Below are 18,190 nucleotides of genomic sequence, written 5' to 3' on the forward strand. Positions count from 1 at the left end.
TTTAATTATTTAGAAATTCGGATCAAACATTCGAAAATTATGTTTATTTCGTATTGAACACCCGACATTTTCTGTGTTTTTGATAAAGATTCCGAATTTTGCGCGAAGATATTCTAAATATTATATATCGAATCAAACTTCCGAAAAGTTTTCGAATATCGTATCAAACATTTCGAATTTTTTGGAATTTGTTTCGAAGTTTTTCGGAATCTTGGATCAAATCTCTGAAACGATTTTGAACTTATCTTCATAGTTTTGTTCGAAATTGCGAAGAAAATCAAAAATTTTCTATACAAATTCGTCAGATAGCTCGAATGTTCCTTTCAACTTTCCTTCTACAAAACTATCCGATATCGTATATCATGTCCATAAACGTTTGTACCTATTTTGCATCCGAATTCATAATTACAATCGGTAACTTTTGTAGAGATTCTGACTGAATTCGGAAAAAATGTGGGCTGAGTATGTATGTATGTGTTACTTTGATTGTATGTTTATTAAAGTTTAATGAAATTCCTTGCAATGCTGTGGACAAACATAACATCCATTTGTTTTCATTTTCCATTCTCGTTGGCACATTCAACATGTGTGTGCTTCGTTTAGTTTGGCCAACCAAAAATGTTTGTGCGAAAAGCGCGCCAGATTTTCAAGACTTTTGTTGCGCAAGACATTCGTCATGTTGCTAAGGAAGAGAGGAGCTTAAGAAATTCATCGAAAGCATGCCAGCTCAAACAGGGTCTACTCCTGCATGGAATATCGTTGGCAAATCAGAATACTTTAGACTGGCGGAGTTAACGGTTGATTTTGAAAACTGAAACGGAGTTCACGCGTACCGTCTAGAAGCAAAAAAATAATTTTGTAATGGTTACTTAGTATATGGCTAAGGAAAAAAGTAACAAAAAACGGAAGCGGTGCGGTTAGAATAGAAAAATAAAAAATAACAACCATAAAAACGTATGCAAGTATTGGTTAGCTTATTGCCGTTGTTGGTATAAGTTCCTATTGTGTGTTTGTGTGTCACTTCGTGTAAGCCAACCTGAGTTTGGTAGTGTGTGTGCGTTGTTCTTACCAATAAATATGTAAATTTTTTTGGCAACTTCATGCAGAAGTGGTTTACCCATAGATATTTTGGTTAAACGTCGTGAATAAAATCTAAACAAAAGTGGCGACAATTGCAAAGAAATTAAATTAAAATATTTGTTCTATTGAAAAGTGTTAATTTTTTTGAAACGAAATCATGTTTTATTTCGCAAGATAGCAAAAAAGTGAATTCAATGTCAGGTGTTGTGTAATTCGCTGTGTGTGTACATGAAATCCCACAAAAAATAATCAAATCTAGTAGCTAAGCTACAATGCATTAGGATATACATCATGTCCCAGCCAAGTAAACGAGGTGGCCGTGGAGGGGCAGCCGGCGGTGTTGGTCGAAAGACCCCTTCATCGGTTACCGGTGCTGCCAGCAGTACACCCGACGAATCAACGGCCGCTAGTGAACGTAATACTCCAGCCAGCAAAGCTGAATCCGATCCTAAAGATGATATTTCCGTAAATGGTGACCGTAAAGATGGCGATGCAGCACCTAAACCACCAAGTGCAGGGGCATCCATACGCGAAACGGCCAATAAAGTTTTGTCATTGGCCATGAAAAGCGAATGGACTCCCGTCGAACAGGAATTGAAGAAATTGGAAAAATATGTTGCTAATCAAGGTGAAGATGGCAACACTATTCCCCTGGCGGGTGTTCACGATCCGGTAAGTAGTAGACTTTGTTTATGAGGATTGGAGGCCATTAAATAGGGCATGACAACCCAGTCATATCATTCCGTTTTTAATGAAAAATCAATTGAAAGCATACCATCATTCATCCATTGTTGATAGAAATGTAAATCTACCCCTCGCCACCGTCACCCTTGTCAACCCAAATTTAGTTGTTTATTTGACAAAATAACCGAAAATACCAAAGCGACCCACAAACCCCAAACATCAAATACAACAAGCAACACGATACCTTGCAATAAATACATCTGCATAAATATCTATGAATACTCGTATTGTGGTGGTATTTTTTTCTGTTGCCCTTCTCGCTAGACGCAGACAGTGAATTTCAGCATAATATTCTTCCGCTAGTTGGTCTGGCAATAATATTGTTGATTATTACTGTCGCAGTGTCTCATTCCACGATATTGATTTTGGTTTATTGCTGTTGAGATTGCTAAAAATAGGAATAAACGTCTGAATATTCAATCCTTTATTTAGCCCCACCCTTGAACACCACAGGAAAAGATGCCTGTACAATGGAAATATAGAGGTACTCTAATGCAAGTATCGAATGACAACAAACAGTAGATGAAGGGAAATTTTGAATGTTGTATTTACATTCCTACACACATACATACGCATGAATATTATATTATAGATATTTCGATAGATAATTGGAGCATAAAAATAATGAAATGATTCTTTTAATAAAATTGAGAACTATTTGAATAATTTTTATTGAAATTCGACACATTTCATTTTTTATTTAAGAATAGTTTTATCCTTTTACTTGATAATTTTTACTAAATGTTGCTGAACCATTTTTAACAACTTTTACATTGTACAACTGTCAAAATTCGAAACATTTGTAATAATCTTCTGAATCAGAGAACTCGAAATATTAAATTGCGTTAAACTATGTTTGGAACAATTTAAGATTTATCTTGCATACCAAATGTACCGTTGTAATAAAGACAATATTTTGCAAATAAATAGATCGGAGACGGGTCCTCAAATTGCACTCTTCCTAAACGTGTGTGGGAAGTACCCGAAGGGCTTCAAGTTTATCCATAAATATTGTCCGATCTTCGCAAAAATAATTTTTTTGGCTCTAAATATTGTCCCATCATTACAAAAAATCAAATAATCATTAGACTATTGCAGGTTCTAGAACAGAGCAAGTATAAAATATCAGTAACTTTTATCGCGTGAAAATTTGTCAATAAGAGTGTTTCTTCTGTTTTTGTAACAACTACAAAGCAAACAAAATACATTTTTGAAAAATAAACAATAAGTAATGCTGTAAAAGTTATTGAATTCCTATACAGGGTCTTCTCAAATCTAATAAAAAGTAATCTCAGGGGATCTAATCTGGAAGTTTTTGGGAAAGATAGATCTGAAGTATTTATGAACTATTATACAGTCCAAATCGCTTATAACGTCGTCGTTTATAACGTCATATCGCTTATAACGTCGAAATCCAAAAGTCCCGAATTTCTGCCCTTTATATTCCATACAAATAGATATCGCTTATAACGTCATCGCTTATAGCGTCATATCGGTTGTTACGTCGGATTTTTGTAAAATATTTGAATTTAGCTATCGGTTATAACGTCGAACCATACGAAAAAAATGTGTATCAATAGTTTTTTTGTATGTATACATATATATATGAAGAAAAGACAAAATTTTTTAGTTTTCCATAAAAAAAATTAAAAATTTTTTTTAAGCTACACGAATGATTTTTGGTACATAGATTGGAAAAAAATCCCATTCTTAAATCTGTTCGAGATACTAATTTTGGTTGTTGCGCGCAAAAGTTATGGGTTCAATTCTGATAAAAAGAAAAAAATCTTTAAAAGACTCTAATCATTATATTGAGAAACTCTCTTAATTAGGGGCTCCCTACATACTATATGGTTACTGAGGTCCCATAACTTTAGTGAAAAAGTTGTAAATTTTCGCGGAAATTAGGAAAGCATTCAAAACAATTGGTAGTTTACAACTTGTTCTAATAAAATTCAAGCTGTTTATGCATCTGAAAAATATATAAAAAATATGTACGTAATCTAAACATCGCGAAGATTCAAATGAAACCAAAACTATAAAAATCCCTTTAGCGGGTTGCATATTACAGCAAAAAAAACAAAAAATATATTGAGGAAATTTATAAAATTTTTGTAAGAGAAAATATTTATTAAAATTTATTTTGTGAGTTAGTTGAACAAAATGTAAGAAAAATAGGTCGGAGTTTTTCTTCTATTTTAGTTAAATTCCACACAATAAATCACATTTTTTATTCTAATCACTTCTCGAAAACACGCTAACATCTAGCAGAAGTTATGGATATCTTTCAAATAAATGTTGGGTTCCTTTAAATGGGGTATAATCTTGAAATAAAATTGTATCGGGTAATGTTCATTTTGAAATGCGTATAAATCGCGAAATCCTCAAAATCACTTGATGCGCATGCGGTTTACCAATACAGCGAATTCTTATCTTTTAATGTGTACACATTTGTCAGGATTTACTTTGGGCGCTAAGATGTAGCATCGTCTGCAGTTTAGTGTGCAACAAACTGTATTACGCTTATATTTTGCACAAAGTGCATACACTTTTTATGCGCATCCGATTTCACTATCAACCGTGAAAAAATACATCGATCGAATCCTATTTCGATCAAATCCATCAAGAACCGTGGATGTAGCATCACACACTATTTTTGGGATAAATCGGATACAGCTCAAATGCCACTAAATTTTTTAAACCGCTGTTTTCGCAAAACCGCGAATGATGTGTCAGTTTTTCCATTGACAAGAAAAAGATCCACAGAAAATGCGACTAAATCCGCGATATTTTCAGAAACATTTTTCGCACATTTTTCGGTTTTTGCAGTTGCTGTTTTCGCCGTCCTAGGGGATGGATTTTCACGATCTATGATTTATATGATCCGGACTGCCGAAAAACTAAAATATCGCGGGGTACCAGCACACTCAAAAGGATATTGTAAATACTGTACCCAAAAAATAGGTTTTTTAGAAAAAATATCGCACTAAATTTTGGCCTTTGGCAGTAGATTACTCTGCTGCTGTGTGGGCTACATACTTAATATACATATCAGATTATGCGAAATCGCGAGTTCTTTAGTCCTATAATTGGTTTTTCGAAATATCCGAATGCGCGTCCCAGTTACATAAAAAAATACAAAAAACACCTGAAATCCGGCTTCAAAATGTCAGCATCCATAAAAGGTAGATGCAGTGGAAATTTTGGAAAGTGATACATTAGAAGTGTAATCTTCATTTTGTGTTCTCCAACTTTTACTTTGGACAGATGTCCGTCATATGAATGGTTTAATCAGAAATCGAATAGCAATCTAAAAAACCTGTTTAGATTCAACGTGTTGTTACCTATGGTTTTTCCTTTACGCGGTCGTAATTACCACGTAAATTAATTTTTTTTGCTAAATTTTTGAGCTTTGTACAAAAACATCTAAATTAATCCAGCAATAGTCATAGTTACTGGCAAACTACAATAGTTCGCGTATTATAATAGTGCAAACCTTGGCTTCATGGAAACTAAAAAATTTTGACTTTTCCTCATATATATACTTTTTTTTTTTTTGAAACTCAAACAACTACAAAATACCAAACATATGAGCAACAAGTTCGAAGATGGGGTTCGACAACTGAATTACGACTCACATGGAGGCGCTTTCAAGTCAATTAAGCTTGAGTTGTTGCCACCCAATGTCACACCTGTTTTACAACCCATGGACCAAGATGTAATAAAATCAGTCAAATCACATTCTAGAATCGGAAAATATCCAGTATCCTGACCAGTATAGAAAAGGATCAATGTACGAAATTAAATATGTTGGATGCCGTGTTATTGTTATTTCTCCCAGCACGTAGAAGATGTTGATGAATAAGTTGCCACCGATGACAATTTTTTCACATCTGCCACTTATAATGGTGACATAATATTGGAAGATGAAGGCAATTCTAACGAAAAAATTGAGAATACTACAAAACCAGAATTTCAATTATCGTCGTAGAAACTCTTCAAAAATTTATTTTACAAGTAAAGAATGTGTTTCAGAAAAACCTTTCAAAACTCAGATCTGGAATTCACAAGCCCAAACTAAAATGACAGACTATTTTACAGGGAACCATATGTTATATTTACGTAATATATCTGCTGAAAAATGTATTTAATTTCGTTATTTTTCATACGTATGTATATAGATGAAAAAGTAATAAAAAAACGTATTTATACCCAAAAGTCACTGTACATAATATAATCCCACCTCTTCCATAAGTATCGTTTATAACGACTATCGCTTATAGCGTCCGATTTTGGTCGGTCCCTTGACCGACGTTATAAGCGATTTCAACTGTATATACTATTTTGTAACTATTACAAAAAACAAACCGTTGTCTATCGAATTAATTTTCAAACCCCGCTCCGTCGGAATTCAAAATAATATATAACTTATTTTCACAAGTGGACATCCCTGTACATCATCTTAAAATTACATGAAAATCGGTTCAAAAGTTTTGTAGATATAACATATTATGAGTACATAAGGTGGGAGACACAACCACTAATGCAAATTCACTTTCAAACCGATACGTTCCCAAGATTTACAAAATAGCGTTTTAAAAAATAGGGCCTCCGAAATTCAACAAAATATTTAACCTATTTTCACCACTGGTCATCCCTACACATTCTCTGAAATTTTCAAGAAAATCGGTTAAGTAGTTTTGGATATATAACATATTTAAAAAAAGTGGGCGTGGTCTTGTCTTTAGGTCCCAAATGAGTACCTAGGGTCGGAGACACTACCACCACCAATAAATTTTTTCACCTATACGTTCGTCAGTTTTGCTAAAATAGCGTTTTTAAAAAAATAGGGCATAGGGGAGGTTCCCCCCTCCCTCCGAAATTCAACACAAAATTTAACATACTTTCACCGCGGGTCCTTCCTGTACATTTTCAGGAAAATTGGTTTAGTATTTTTGCATATATAACATATTTAAAAAGTGGGTGTTGTAAAATAGTATACAAAAGTAGGGCTTAACGGAGGTACCACGCTCCATACGTATCATTTTTTCGAATTTTCACTTTAACCGCGTAAAAAGAATACTGGCATTTTTTTAGGTTTTCTGAAAAACCTATTTTTTGGTCCAAATTTTACAACTGTCGTACGATTTCAGTGGAAACCCGCGTAAAATTATTTTTTTTTTGTGTTCTGAATCTTGTAAGCAATAGCGCCTACAAATCCATCCACTAGATCGGCGGATATGATACCCCTCAAATTTTGCAAATTTGCAAAAACTGTTTTTTAAAATATCGCGTATTCAAACGCGTTTTGGATAAGTCATTTTTGCTTAAATAAATAGAACTATACGCCTGTTTAAAATGTGCAAAAATAGATACTTAAAAACTATCGGGAATCCGGAAATAAAATAGATTTTTTCTAAAAATTGAGTGAGATGCTGTATCCAAGGTGATGATGGATCGCACTGAAATGGGACAGAATGATGTATTTTTATACCCTCAGACTTTAGGCTAGAAAGGGTATATACACTTTCATACGGGCAAAATGTGCCTCATCGAATTATGGTTTTAGACCCCAAGTATGTTTGGACGAAATGTGTTTTAGACAATTTGGAGTTGATTTAGCAATGTCCGTCCGTCTGTCTGTCCGTCCGTCTGTCTGGCTGGCCGCACGATAACTCTCGAACGGATGAACCGATTCGGTTCAAATTTTGGCTTTCGTAATATTTTGTCCAAACTTAGTTTAAGTTCGAAGATGAGCTATATCGGTCCACTCCTTCCGGTACCTCCCCCACAAAAGTTCCAAAATGTTCGGAAATTTCGTGGGCATGATAACTCTTGAAGGGAATAACCGATTTGGTCCATACTTTGCACATCGTGAAATTTCAACCAGACTTAGATGAGGTTCCAATATGGACTCAATCGGCCTACTCCTTCGGATACCTCCCACACAAAATTTCGGATAAGTTCAGTTTATGACCTGTTCTCGAATCGCTTTGATTTTTTTTGCAACAACTTGTATTCACTTCCTCCCATACGACGGTACAAGTTTCATCAGGGGCAAGTCCATACTTCCTGCGAAAATGACCGGAAAGTTGCAAAAAGCCCCTATGACACCGTGTATAGTGGTTGGAGCGCAAGATAACTCTCGAACGGATCTGTCGATTCGGTCCAAAATTTGGCCTTCGTAATATTTTTGTTTTGAGATGTTTTCATATCATTTTGTATCACATTTCTTTATCAAATAAAAAAGGACATATATATATATATATATATATATATATATATATATATATATATATATATATATATATATATATATATATATATATTTTATCAAAACATAGTTTAAATTCGAAGATGGGCTATATCGGTCCACTCCTTCAGGTACCTCCCACACAAAAGTTCAAAAATGTTCGGAAAAATTGTGCGCACGATAACTCTTGAAGGGAGTGACCGATGTAATCCATACTTTGCACATCCTAATATATCTACCAGATATATATCAGGTTCGAATATGGACTATATTTGTATATTCCTTATGATACCTCTCACACAAAATTTCGGATAAGTGCACTTTAAGACCTGCTCTCGAATAACGACGGTAAAAGTTTTTTAAGGCAAATCCATATTTCTTGGGAAAACAGCCCTAAACGTGTAAAAAACCCCTATGTCACCATATGTGGCGGTCGGAGAGCACGAAAACTCTCGAACTGTTCAACCGATTTGGTCCAACATTTGGTCTTCGTCATATTATATCCAAAGTTAGTTTCAGGGGGCAATACCTGTCCACAACTTCCGGTACTTCTCCCCAATATTTAAAAATGTCACTAAAATGCTAGGACGATATCACTTGACTGGGGCAACCAATTTGGTCAAAACTTTGGATCTCCTAATATTTAAGGGTACCTGCCCTACAAAAGTTAATCATTTGTGTATTAGTGCAGTTAATTCCTAATCCACATTTTTGTAGGCAAGTTCAAATATCCAAAAAGGGCCACAAAATTCTGAAGTGACCTTAAATACATTCGATCTGTCCGGAATTGAAATTTTCGCTTCACATTGGCGGAGGGTATATATCTGTCGGCAAAGCCGACTGACACTTTTTTACTTGTTTAATGGTGATAATTGAAATCGGATGCGCATAAAATGTAAATGTACTTTGTGGAAATCATAGCCATTTTGCTGTTTTTTACACCCTAATATGCAACAGATGCTACATTGTGGTCACCAAATAGAATTTCGCAACGTGTATATTAAATAAAAGGGATTGATTCGCTATTCTTGAAAATCGGATGCGCATCATGTTATTTCCACTACTAAGCGGTTTCTATGCGCTTCAAAAGTTGTAATATTTACTTTAATTTAATTTTAATTTTCTGTCACAATTCGAAGTCCTTGTGATTTAATTATACAAAACAACAAAATTATAATAATAATTGTTCAACGAACATCCCAGATGGGACAGGGGAGACTTCTCTCATATCAATGAGTGCACCCCGATTTATATTAGCTCAATGATATGGGACCTACTGTTTATTGCCGAGTCCGAACGGCGTGTCATAAGGACACCACTTGTAGAGAAGTTTTACATGGCTGAAATACTCAGGAAATGTCGCCAACATCACTGAGGGGTATTTTGCCACCGTTGAAAATTTGATGTTGCCTGACATGGGAATCGAACCCACGACCTTTAGCGTGCAAGGCGGGTGTGCATACCATTGCACCACGGTGGCACAACAAAATTAGAATAACATAATTTTTATTTTTTCCTCATATTTTCTTTGCATTTATGCAAAATAACATGAATATTATAGATCACTCCATTGGCTTCATTTTATTTCTCACAATGTCTGGATGCTGTTGCATTTGTTTACATATTTTTATAACCATAAGCGCTTTTATTTCCAAAATATATTTGCAAATAAGTACAAGTTTGTAATAAATTTGATTTTTCATCGAATCCATTAAAACATTTTAGGAGTATTTTGACATCATCGTAAAGGGTACAAATTCAGTTAACAGTAAAAGATATAACAGCTTATTATATCAAGCCACGATTATTTAAGAATTTCTTCTAAATATTAAAATTAAAAGGGTCATATCTTTTACGCGCAACGGTCAAGGTTATTAACAAAAATATGTTTGGAATGACGATTTTTTTCTTAATCAATGTACCCAAAATCATTAATGTAGATCAAACATTTTTTTTGATTTTTTTAAAAAGGAAAACTCAATTTTGCAAATTTTTGCCCATATGTTTAAAATGTTGAAAATATAAGTTACATCTTTATTATAAGCTGTCTTTTGTTATTGTTTAGACTTTTCGAACACATTTATAACCTTCGGGTTTTCTTAAAGTTAAAAGTAACCATTAAAATGAAAGGATCTAAGGAGGCATTTAATGGTTATTTGAAATTTATATTATTAAAGCCTCCAAATTTGTATGTTTTGCATTTTAAAATTTATCAAATTACAAAAGTAAAATAACGGAGCTAAGTGAAATAGTTTGACTGTTTCGTTATTTTTCGCATTAAGCAAGCAAATACGTGTTTAATTTTTATTTGCTTAAAAACATTTTGTTTTTTAATAGGATATTAATAAGTCATAAGTCATTCGTTTATATTTTGCAGTTACATTTTAAGTAAAATCTTTGGGATGAAGTTTCTGAGTAAATATTACTGAAAAAGAAAACGGACATACCTATTGTATGATAACATGAGTAATAGTACGATCCTAAAAATATGCTTTATTTTTGAGCTGAATTAAACATTCTGCTTTTTTTGAGTTTAATTAACTGATTGTTAACATTTAGCGTAAATAATCTTTAGTCACCATTAATTTCTAAAATATCTAAAATAAAATATCTAAAATATCCCCAAATTTAAAGTTAAATAAGTATATTATTTAACCTAAGAGAAAAATTAGTTAAAGTTTTTAGTGCATTTGAAACTAAAACACTGTAACTTAATTTTTTTTTGTTATTATTTCTTTTTTATTTTTAATTTTTTAGTAAATATTTGTTTGACTGAGAACCTGAAACCCAATTTAGGTCGAAAACGTAGAAAATGAAATGCCTGAAATTGGGTGGTACCATTATATGGTCGCTATACCAAAACTTGGACCTACAAATGTCCACAATGTATGCGACCAACGATAAAAATCGAAAAATGCATATCATCGTTTTAAGCATTTAAAGATGCCAATCGCTTTCGAAATTTCCAAACACAACTTTGTTTTTCCATTTTTCGCGCTTCTTATAGAGAAAAAGTTTGGAGAAGAAACTGTATTTAAAAATAAGAAAAAATAGTTATATTAAAAGCGAGTTTCTGAAACAAAGGACTATTATTCACACCTTAACTTAAATTGAACCAAAAGTTTAAGCCGGTTTTTAGTTGCTAACTTAGACAATCTAAAAATTTTAAATCGATAGATTTAAATTTTTTTATATGAAGATCCCACTAAAATGAAATTTTACTTTTCAAAGATATTTGTTCATCAGATATTCATTGAAATTCGTTTAATAACACTGTGCAACACTGGAAATGCAAACAACTTCTAATGGGCATTTTCTGAAAGTACACATTGAGACTACAAAAACCTTAATTGGGTTTTGTGTTCTTAGATCGGGTTTAGATTTTATGGCCTCATCTAAACCGACCTAAAATGAGCCTTTTTTCCAGTGATCGGACCTTTATCTCCGAAACTAATACGAATTTTGCTTTGCAGTCTTCAGTAATATTGTAGTCCTAAAGTAGTAGAACTTATGTGTGAAACAGATGAACTAGAAAAAGCCGCATCTAGCGCATCAAATTCGTTAAAAAATAGAAAAGTTTACATAATTTCTGAAATTCTGGTCAGTAACAACTAAACTGTTGGAAGTTGAAACAAGTAACCATTCTTAAAAATTTTCAAATAATGTGACCATTAATTCTTCAGAACATTCTGAAACTCTAAAATTGTTATTTTACGTTGTTTAAGGGGTATTTCATAACATACCTTTTACAAAACTTATTTCAAACAATGTTCACACAAGCTATTTATTCTCATGTTGGGGATTTCAATGAATTATTGAAATATTTCCCAAATTGTTGTTGAAAAATTTGCTATAAACAAGGCGATAGAGCCATTTTACAACAATATAATGTTCTGAAGAGTTGTGTATTACATTCCAGAGAATATTTTTCCAAAAGGTAACATTAAGAAGAATTTAACATTTTGGGAGATACCCTGCGAAATATACACAAATTATAGAATTTTTAGATATATTATAAAATTTGAGGCAATAAATGCAATTTTTCGAGTTCACTATTCCTCCAAATATTTTCTTCTTGCTCTTATCTGCAAGTTTGCTGCAGATGTCAAAACAAGATTCGTATTGGTTTCAGAGATACAGCCCCGATTTGTTTTAAAAATTCGATCTTTAACCATGTTTAGATGAGGCCATAAAAACCGAACCCGATCTAAGAAAACAAAACCCAAATATGATTTTTGCCTATTGGTCCTCTACTTTCATAAAATTCTGGACAGAAGTTGTTTGCACGCGATTGGCTCAAAAATGTTGCACAGTGTAATTACATTCATTTCGTGGGCCTATATTAAGACATGTTTTAGAATGTTAAAGTATTTTCGTAGAGTAATTTTCGGCTATATGCGTTTGGGAATATTTTAGGGGTAATTACATTAAATATTCTCGTTAATAAGTAGTATTTTTGGACACCCTAGTGTTAGACCTCGCCGTAATGTGGATCTATATTGAACAATTAAAGGAGGGATTTCCTACACTGAGAACCAACAATATATTTTTTCAGGCGATTCTGCTGAAAGGGTTGGTTAAATCCGCTAAAGTACAGAAAGCGGATGGTAACCCTATATGGATGCTGCGGCTAAAAGTGGACCGATCACTATTAAAGACTAATCCGAGATCATTATTAAAGACTAATCCGTTTGAAAAATACATTAAATGGAAATAGAAATCATGTAGGGAGTATAGCAAATCATGGACAAATATTGACAATTTTTCGCTGGGAGATTTACTACGCAATAAGAACTCTTAGTACCTGATTACAGCAAATTCGGTTGACCAATATGTTGGTAACAGTAAAATACCACAATTCAGGATGGTTCGTTATATGGGAACCACGCGAAAATTTGGACCTAGGACTGCAATATTTTTGTTAGAGTATTTTCAAGTCACTAGGAGCCATTGGTAAACAGTTCAGTTCGGTATATCATCTAGAAGAATTTTTGTCATACATTCCCTTGTAAGCGACACCACTGTGCAACGTTAACGTGGATCTATATTGAACAATTTAAGGAGGGATTTCCTACACTAAGAACCAACAATATATTATTACAGGCGATTCTGCTGAAAGGGTTGGTTAAATCCGCTAAAGTACAGCAAGCGGATGGTCATCCTATATGGAGGCTGTGGTTAAAGTGGACCTATATTACATTTCTGTATAAGGTAATGTTCTAGACTCTGATATCACTATTAAAGACTAATCCGTTTAAAAAATTTGGTTAATATCTGTAAAATACATTAAATGGAAATAGAAATGTAGGGAGTATAGCAAATCATGGACCAATATTGACGATTATTCGGTGGGAGGTTTACTATGTAATAAGAACTCTTAGCATCTGATTACAGCAAATTTGGTTGACCAATATGTTGGTAACAGTGAAATACCACAATTCAGGATGATTCGTTACATGGGAACTTGGACCTAGGACTGCAATATTTTTGTTAGAGTATTTTCAAGTCACTAGGAGCCATTGATAAAAATTTCAGTTCGATATATCATCTAGAAGTATTTTTGCCATGCAATCCCTTGTAAGTGCCACCACTGTTCGAAGTTTCCAATTTATATTTTTCTGCAAACCAATCAAAATTAAAAAAAGTAATTTAATCATTATTTTTATGTGCGCATATTTTTGGACAGACATATTCGTATTCACGGCGCTCTTGAATCAAATTTAAATGGAAGGTGCTTACACCTGGGAAGTTTTTGCGGATTCTGAAACTACAATGTTCATAAATGAAAAAATCAAAAAACAAAAAAATCGCCGGAGCGCTTTTTAAATAAATCGCGATTCAAGTTGACATTTTTAGGGGCTGTTTAGGTTTTCACAATTTTTCTTAGAAACCACAAGTCCCATCAAAATGAGAGAAAATGTTGTAGCTATGAAAATTCTCTACAAGATTGACCTTTACGGTATTTTTGTAGGTTTTACCATTTTTGAGATATTGAAGTTCAAATTGGAACAATGCACTGACCACCTTATAAAACAATGACATGAAGGGTGCGGTGCGCCTTAACTAATTTTTAATGAAAACCGCTTACACGGGGGAAGTTTTTGTGAATTCTGAAACAGCAATGTTCACAAATGAGAAAAATCCAAAAACAAGAAAAAAATCGCTGTAGGGATTTTTAAATAAATCGCGGTCAAAATTCACATTTTTAGGTGTTTCTTAGGTTTTCACGATTTTGCTTGGAAACCGCAAGTCCAATCGAAGTGGAGCGAAAGAAAATGTTGTAGCAGTAAAAATTCTCTACAGGAATGACGTTTATGATTTGTTCTCAGGCTGTACCATTTTTGAGATATAGAAGCTCAGTTTACATTTTGAGCTTTTTTGTTAGGGTTTCGCGATTTTGCTTGAATACGGCAAGTCTTATCGGCATGGGACCTGAGAAAAGCTTATAGCTGTGAAAATTCTCTACAAGACTGGCTTATGTAATTTTTCCTAGGTTGTACCATTTTTTTAGAAATAAAAGTTTAAGTTGGGAAATTGCAGTCATGACATTGTTTTATAAGAAGACGATACAGAATTGAATTGAATTTGTCCCAATTTCAACTTCTATATCTCAAAAGTTGTAAAACCTACGAAAATATCATTCAGGTCAATCTTGTAGAGAATTTTGATAGCTATTATTCGTTATTCCTATTTTGATAGGACTTGTTTTTTCTAAGCAAAATCGCAAAAACCTAAACAACCACTACAAATGTCAACTTGAATCGCGATTTATTTAAAAAGCGCTCCGGCGATTTTTTTGTTTTTTGGTATTTCTCATCTATGAACATTGTAGTTTCAGAATCCGCAAAAACTTCCTAGGTGTAAGCACCGTCCATTTAAATTTTATTCAAGAGCACCGTGTATTGGGTTAGGTTACATTTATATGTAGTCCAATCGGTTTGAACAAATTCCTATACGAAAATTTGAGCCGATTTTTTTTTACAAATTTTCGTAGAAGTCGTTCTTTGGTTACAACTAGGACTATATGGAACTATCTAGTTCACTTCGCAGTTCCAATGGCCCACATGTTTTCTTTGAACAAAGTGCGTATATTTACTATCACACGTTATATTTCATGATGTTACTCATACGTTTTGGAACTAGTACAAGGAACTAGGAACTAGATTACCCAACTCTAGTATTTTCGTAGGTATTATCATTTTTGAGAAATAGAAGTTCAAATTTTGACAATTTACTGACTGTATCGTTTCCTTATAAAACAAGGTCATGACTACAATTTCCCAACCTCGTCCCTTCTAGGATGTTTGTGGAAAAATTATTATACATATCCTTGGGTTCCATGAAGGAAGGCTCTGCTGGGTTTGAACTTGGTGGATAATGTTTTATATAAACTCCGCAAATTAGACAAGCAGAAATGGTTTTGTGTTATATACACATCTGTCTAAAATTTAGTATTTGGTCTTCCTTGGACGTAAACAACTTTCCACCTAAAATTTGTCGGATTGGGTTCAGACCTTCATATAGCCCCCATAGAACGATACCTCCCGATTTTCGGTATTTTGAAGGTTGAGGCTGTGGTTATACATTTATCTATTTTATTGACTTGTCTGAAAAGAATTTTAAACAGAAAAATTGTATAAACATTTTTGTAGCAAACAAACATTGGTTTATTATTAAAATATTTGTTGCATAAGAAAATATGTAAAATGCATAATTTTTTCATATGCAAACATTTATGCATTTGTTTCGATTGCAGTTTAATCAGAAGCCAAAAATATGGCCTTTCCCAAAATTTGACATGAATCGGACCAAAAATAGGGGTTGCATAAAATTCCGCTGTCTACTAATGATACAACTATGAATACAAAGAGTAGTTTTTTATTATTGATTAAGTGGCCACACCAAGTTTTTTAGTTTCATTAGATTTTAAGATTGCAAAATTTGAGCGCAATTGGAATATGTTAACACGTGTCACTGGGCACTTCGTGAAAATTCACCTTTGACTCCCAATTACTATGGAAATTTTGAGGCCCAATGGCACGTGTTAACATCTTCCAATTGTGCTCAAACTTCGGAAATCTTAAAACTTACAAAACTAAACATTTTAGGTGGTGTCGTCCATAAAAATCCAACATCGATTTTGTAAAACCACTCTAATGTACACATTTGTTATAACCCCCATATGCCTCAAGATTTTAGCTACTTTTTTGACTTTAGCTATATTTTCCTACCAAATTACCTCTAATTTTCAATTTGGGGTTGCTAGTGATTAAAAAACTTACCAAAAAAATTTAAACCAAATTGTTGTAATTTGGTATTTGAAGGTACAACGATACCGCTCGATGTGAAATCTTCCAAAGTGTTTTTTGTACTGTAGTGACTGTAACTTGGTATTTCGGTTCCACAATGGTAAAAAGCCTAGACGATCAATATAGGTTCATATTTTGGTATGCACTCAATATAAATGTACCTCCAGAATTGACGTATTTTGAAGGATTTACACACATAGTCCAAATGCAATGGACTGTAACGGATTTTCGGATTCTTAATAGGCAGAAAACATCTACGTCTAATTGACATTAAATATTGTTTACAAAAAAAGGATATTGTTCAGTTAGCATATTCCATTTCTTCTGGGAACAAGCCTTGACGTTGCGGAAGATCTTGGTTCCTTCCTAAACAAAAGGAAACTAATTGTTTCATTTGATTTCAATGCAACTCGTGGTGATGGATATACAATTCGGCCCATCCGAACTTAACGCCATTCTTATTTGTTTTGGTTTGTCTTCCTCAAATTAACCCAGAAGACTCGATCTGTAATGATTTTTTGCTGGGAGGTGTTAACACCAGTTGTAGAAAGCAAAAAAGTAATTCTCCACGTTTTTTTTTTTTTTTTTTTTTTTTTCAAAAAAAAAATACAAATTTTTCTGTAGTCATTCTTTATCTGAAGCAAAAATATAGTTGTGATAGAAATGCCAAAAGTCTGTTTAAACGAAAGTGTGGTCAACACAACTACCGATTAATCAGACTTTTGGCGTTTCTATCACAACTATATTTTTGCTTCAGATAAAAAACGACTACAGAACAATTTGTATTTTTTTTTTTTTTCGAAAAAAATGTGGAAAATGCTTTTTGGTGTGATTTTTTTTTAATTGCATAGATTGTGTGTCAAAGTAATAAACGAGACTGTAGATTTTATGGATCATGAGATATTTGCTCTCATATGGACATGCAATGGATTTGACAAAGCTGACCTTTGTATTTCTTGAGACTTGGATGCTTCTGCATCTATTTTTCAAACGGAATTCAATATCATCATACGGAATTCAATATCATTATTGTTTGTCTTTATTGAAGCAGTGTTAACCAGACTTTTCTACTTCTCAGACTCCAGAATCGACTCCGAATTTTCTATACCGCTTAAAATAAATAAAATATGCACAAATTTTGGAGCCAAAGATACCAATCTGTTGGTCATTCCTTAAGGTGTTTCTAAAGAACATTCGTTCGAAAATAATACTCAACAAGTAAAAAAGTATCAGTCGGCTTTGCCGACAGAGATATACCCTCAGCCTATGTGAATTTTAAACTTTTCATTATTTTGTGGCCTTTTTTGGACATTTGAACTTGCCGACAAAAATATGGATTAGGATTAATGTTCAAAAGTGTTGCAGAGGAGGTACTTAAAAAATGGACAGACATAGTCCATTATGGAAGTGGATCTTATTTTGGGAGTCAGATCTTTTCGATAGATATCGCGCCCACTAGTCATTTCAGTGGGTCATCGTATAACTTATGGACCAGTATGCCAGGAAGCATGGACTTGTCCACGGAAAACATAATACAGCTGTAAGCAGGACAACAGAGAACAGCGAACAGCATCAGTATACATTTCCAATGGATCTTCGAACAGACCTTAAACTGCACTCAGACACAAATGTTAAACTTTTGTTGAGGAGCTACCATAAAGTACCTCCATTTTAGAAATTAAACTAAATTTGGATAAAATATTAGGAGATCCAAAATTTGGACCAAATTAGTTCAAGAGATATCTTGCATACAATTAAGTGATATTTTTAAATATTCGTGGGAAGTACAAAATATGAGGAAGGC

General features: G+C 33.5%; 1 protein-coding gene across 7 annotated transcripts in view; it reads left to right on the plus strand.

The window, feature by feature from the left end:
* The first annotated feature begins 769 nt into the window (after window positions 1–769).
* Window positions 770–18,190, plus strand: part of nompC (no mechanoreceptor potential C) — an 84,163-nt gene continuing 66,742 nt past the window's right edge. For all 7 annotated transcript variants that reach the window (XM_073964960.1, XM_073964962.1, XM_073964959.1 and 4 more), the window contains exon 1: window positions 770–1,752. In XM_073964960.1, coding sequence (XP_073821061.1) covers window positions 1,372–1,752 — 381 coding nt within the window. In that variant the 5' untranslated portion in view covers window positions 770–1,371. The remainder of the gene's footprint in view (window positions 1,753–18,190) is intronic.

Source organism: Musca autumnalis, unplaced genomic scaffold (assembly GCF_047663935.1).
Source record: "Musca autumnalis isolate F117 unplaced genomic scaffold, ASM4766393v1 scaffold_2, whole genome shotgun sequence".
NCBI lineage: Eukaryota > Metazoa > Arthropoda > Insecta > Diptera > Muscidae > Musca > Musca autumnalis.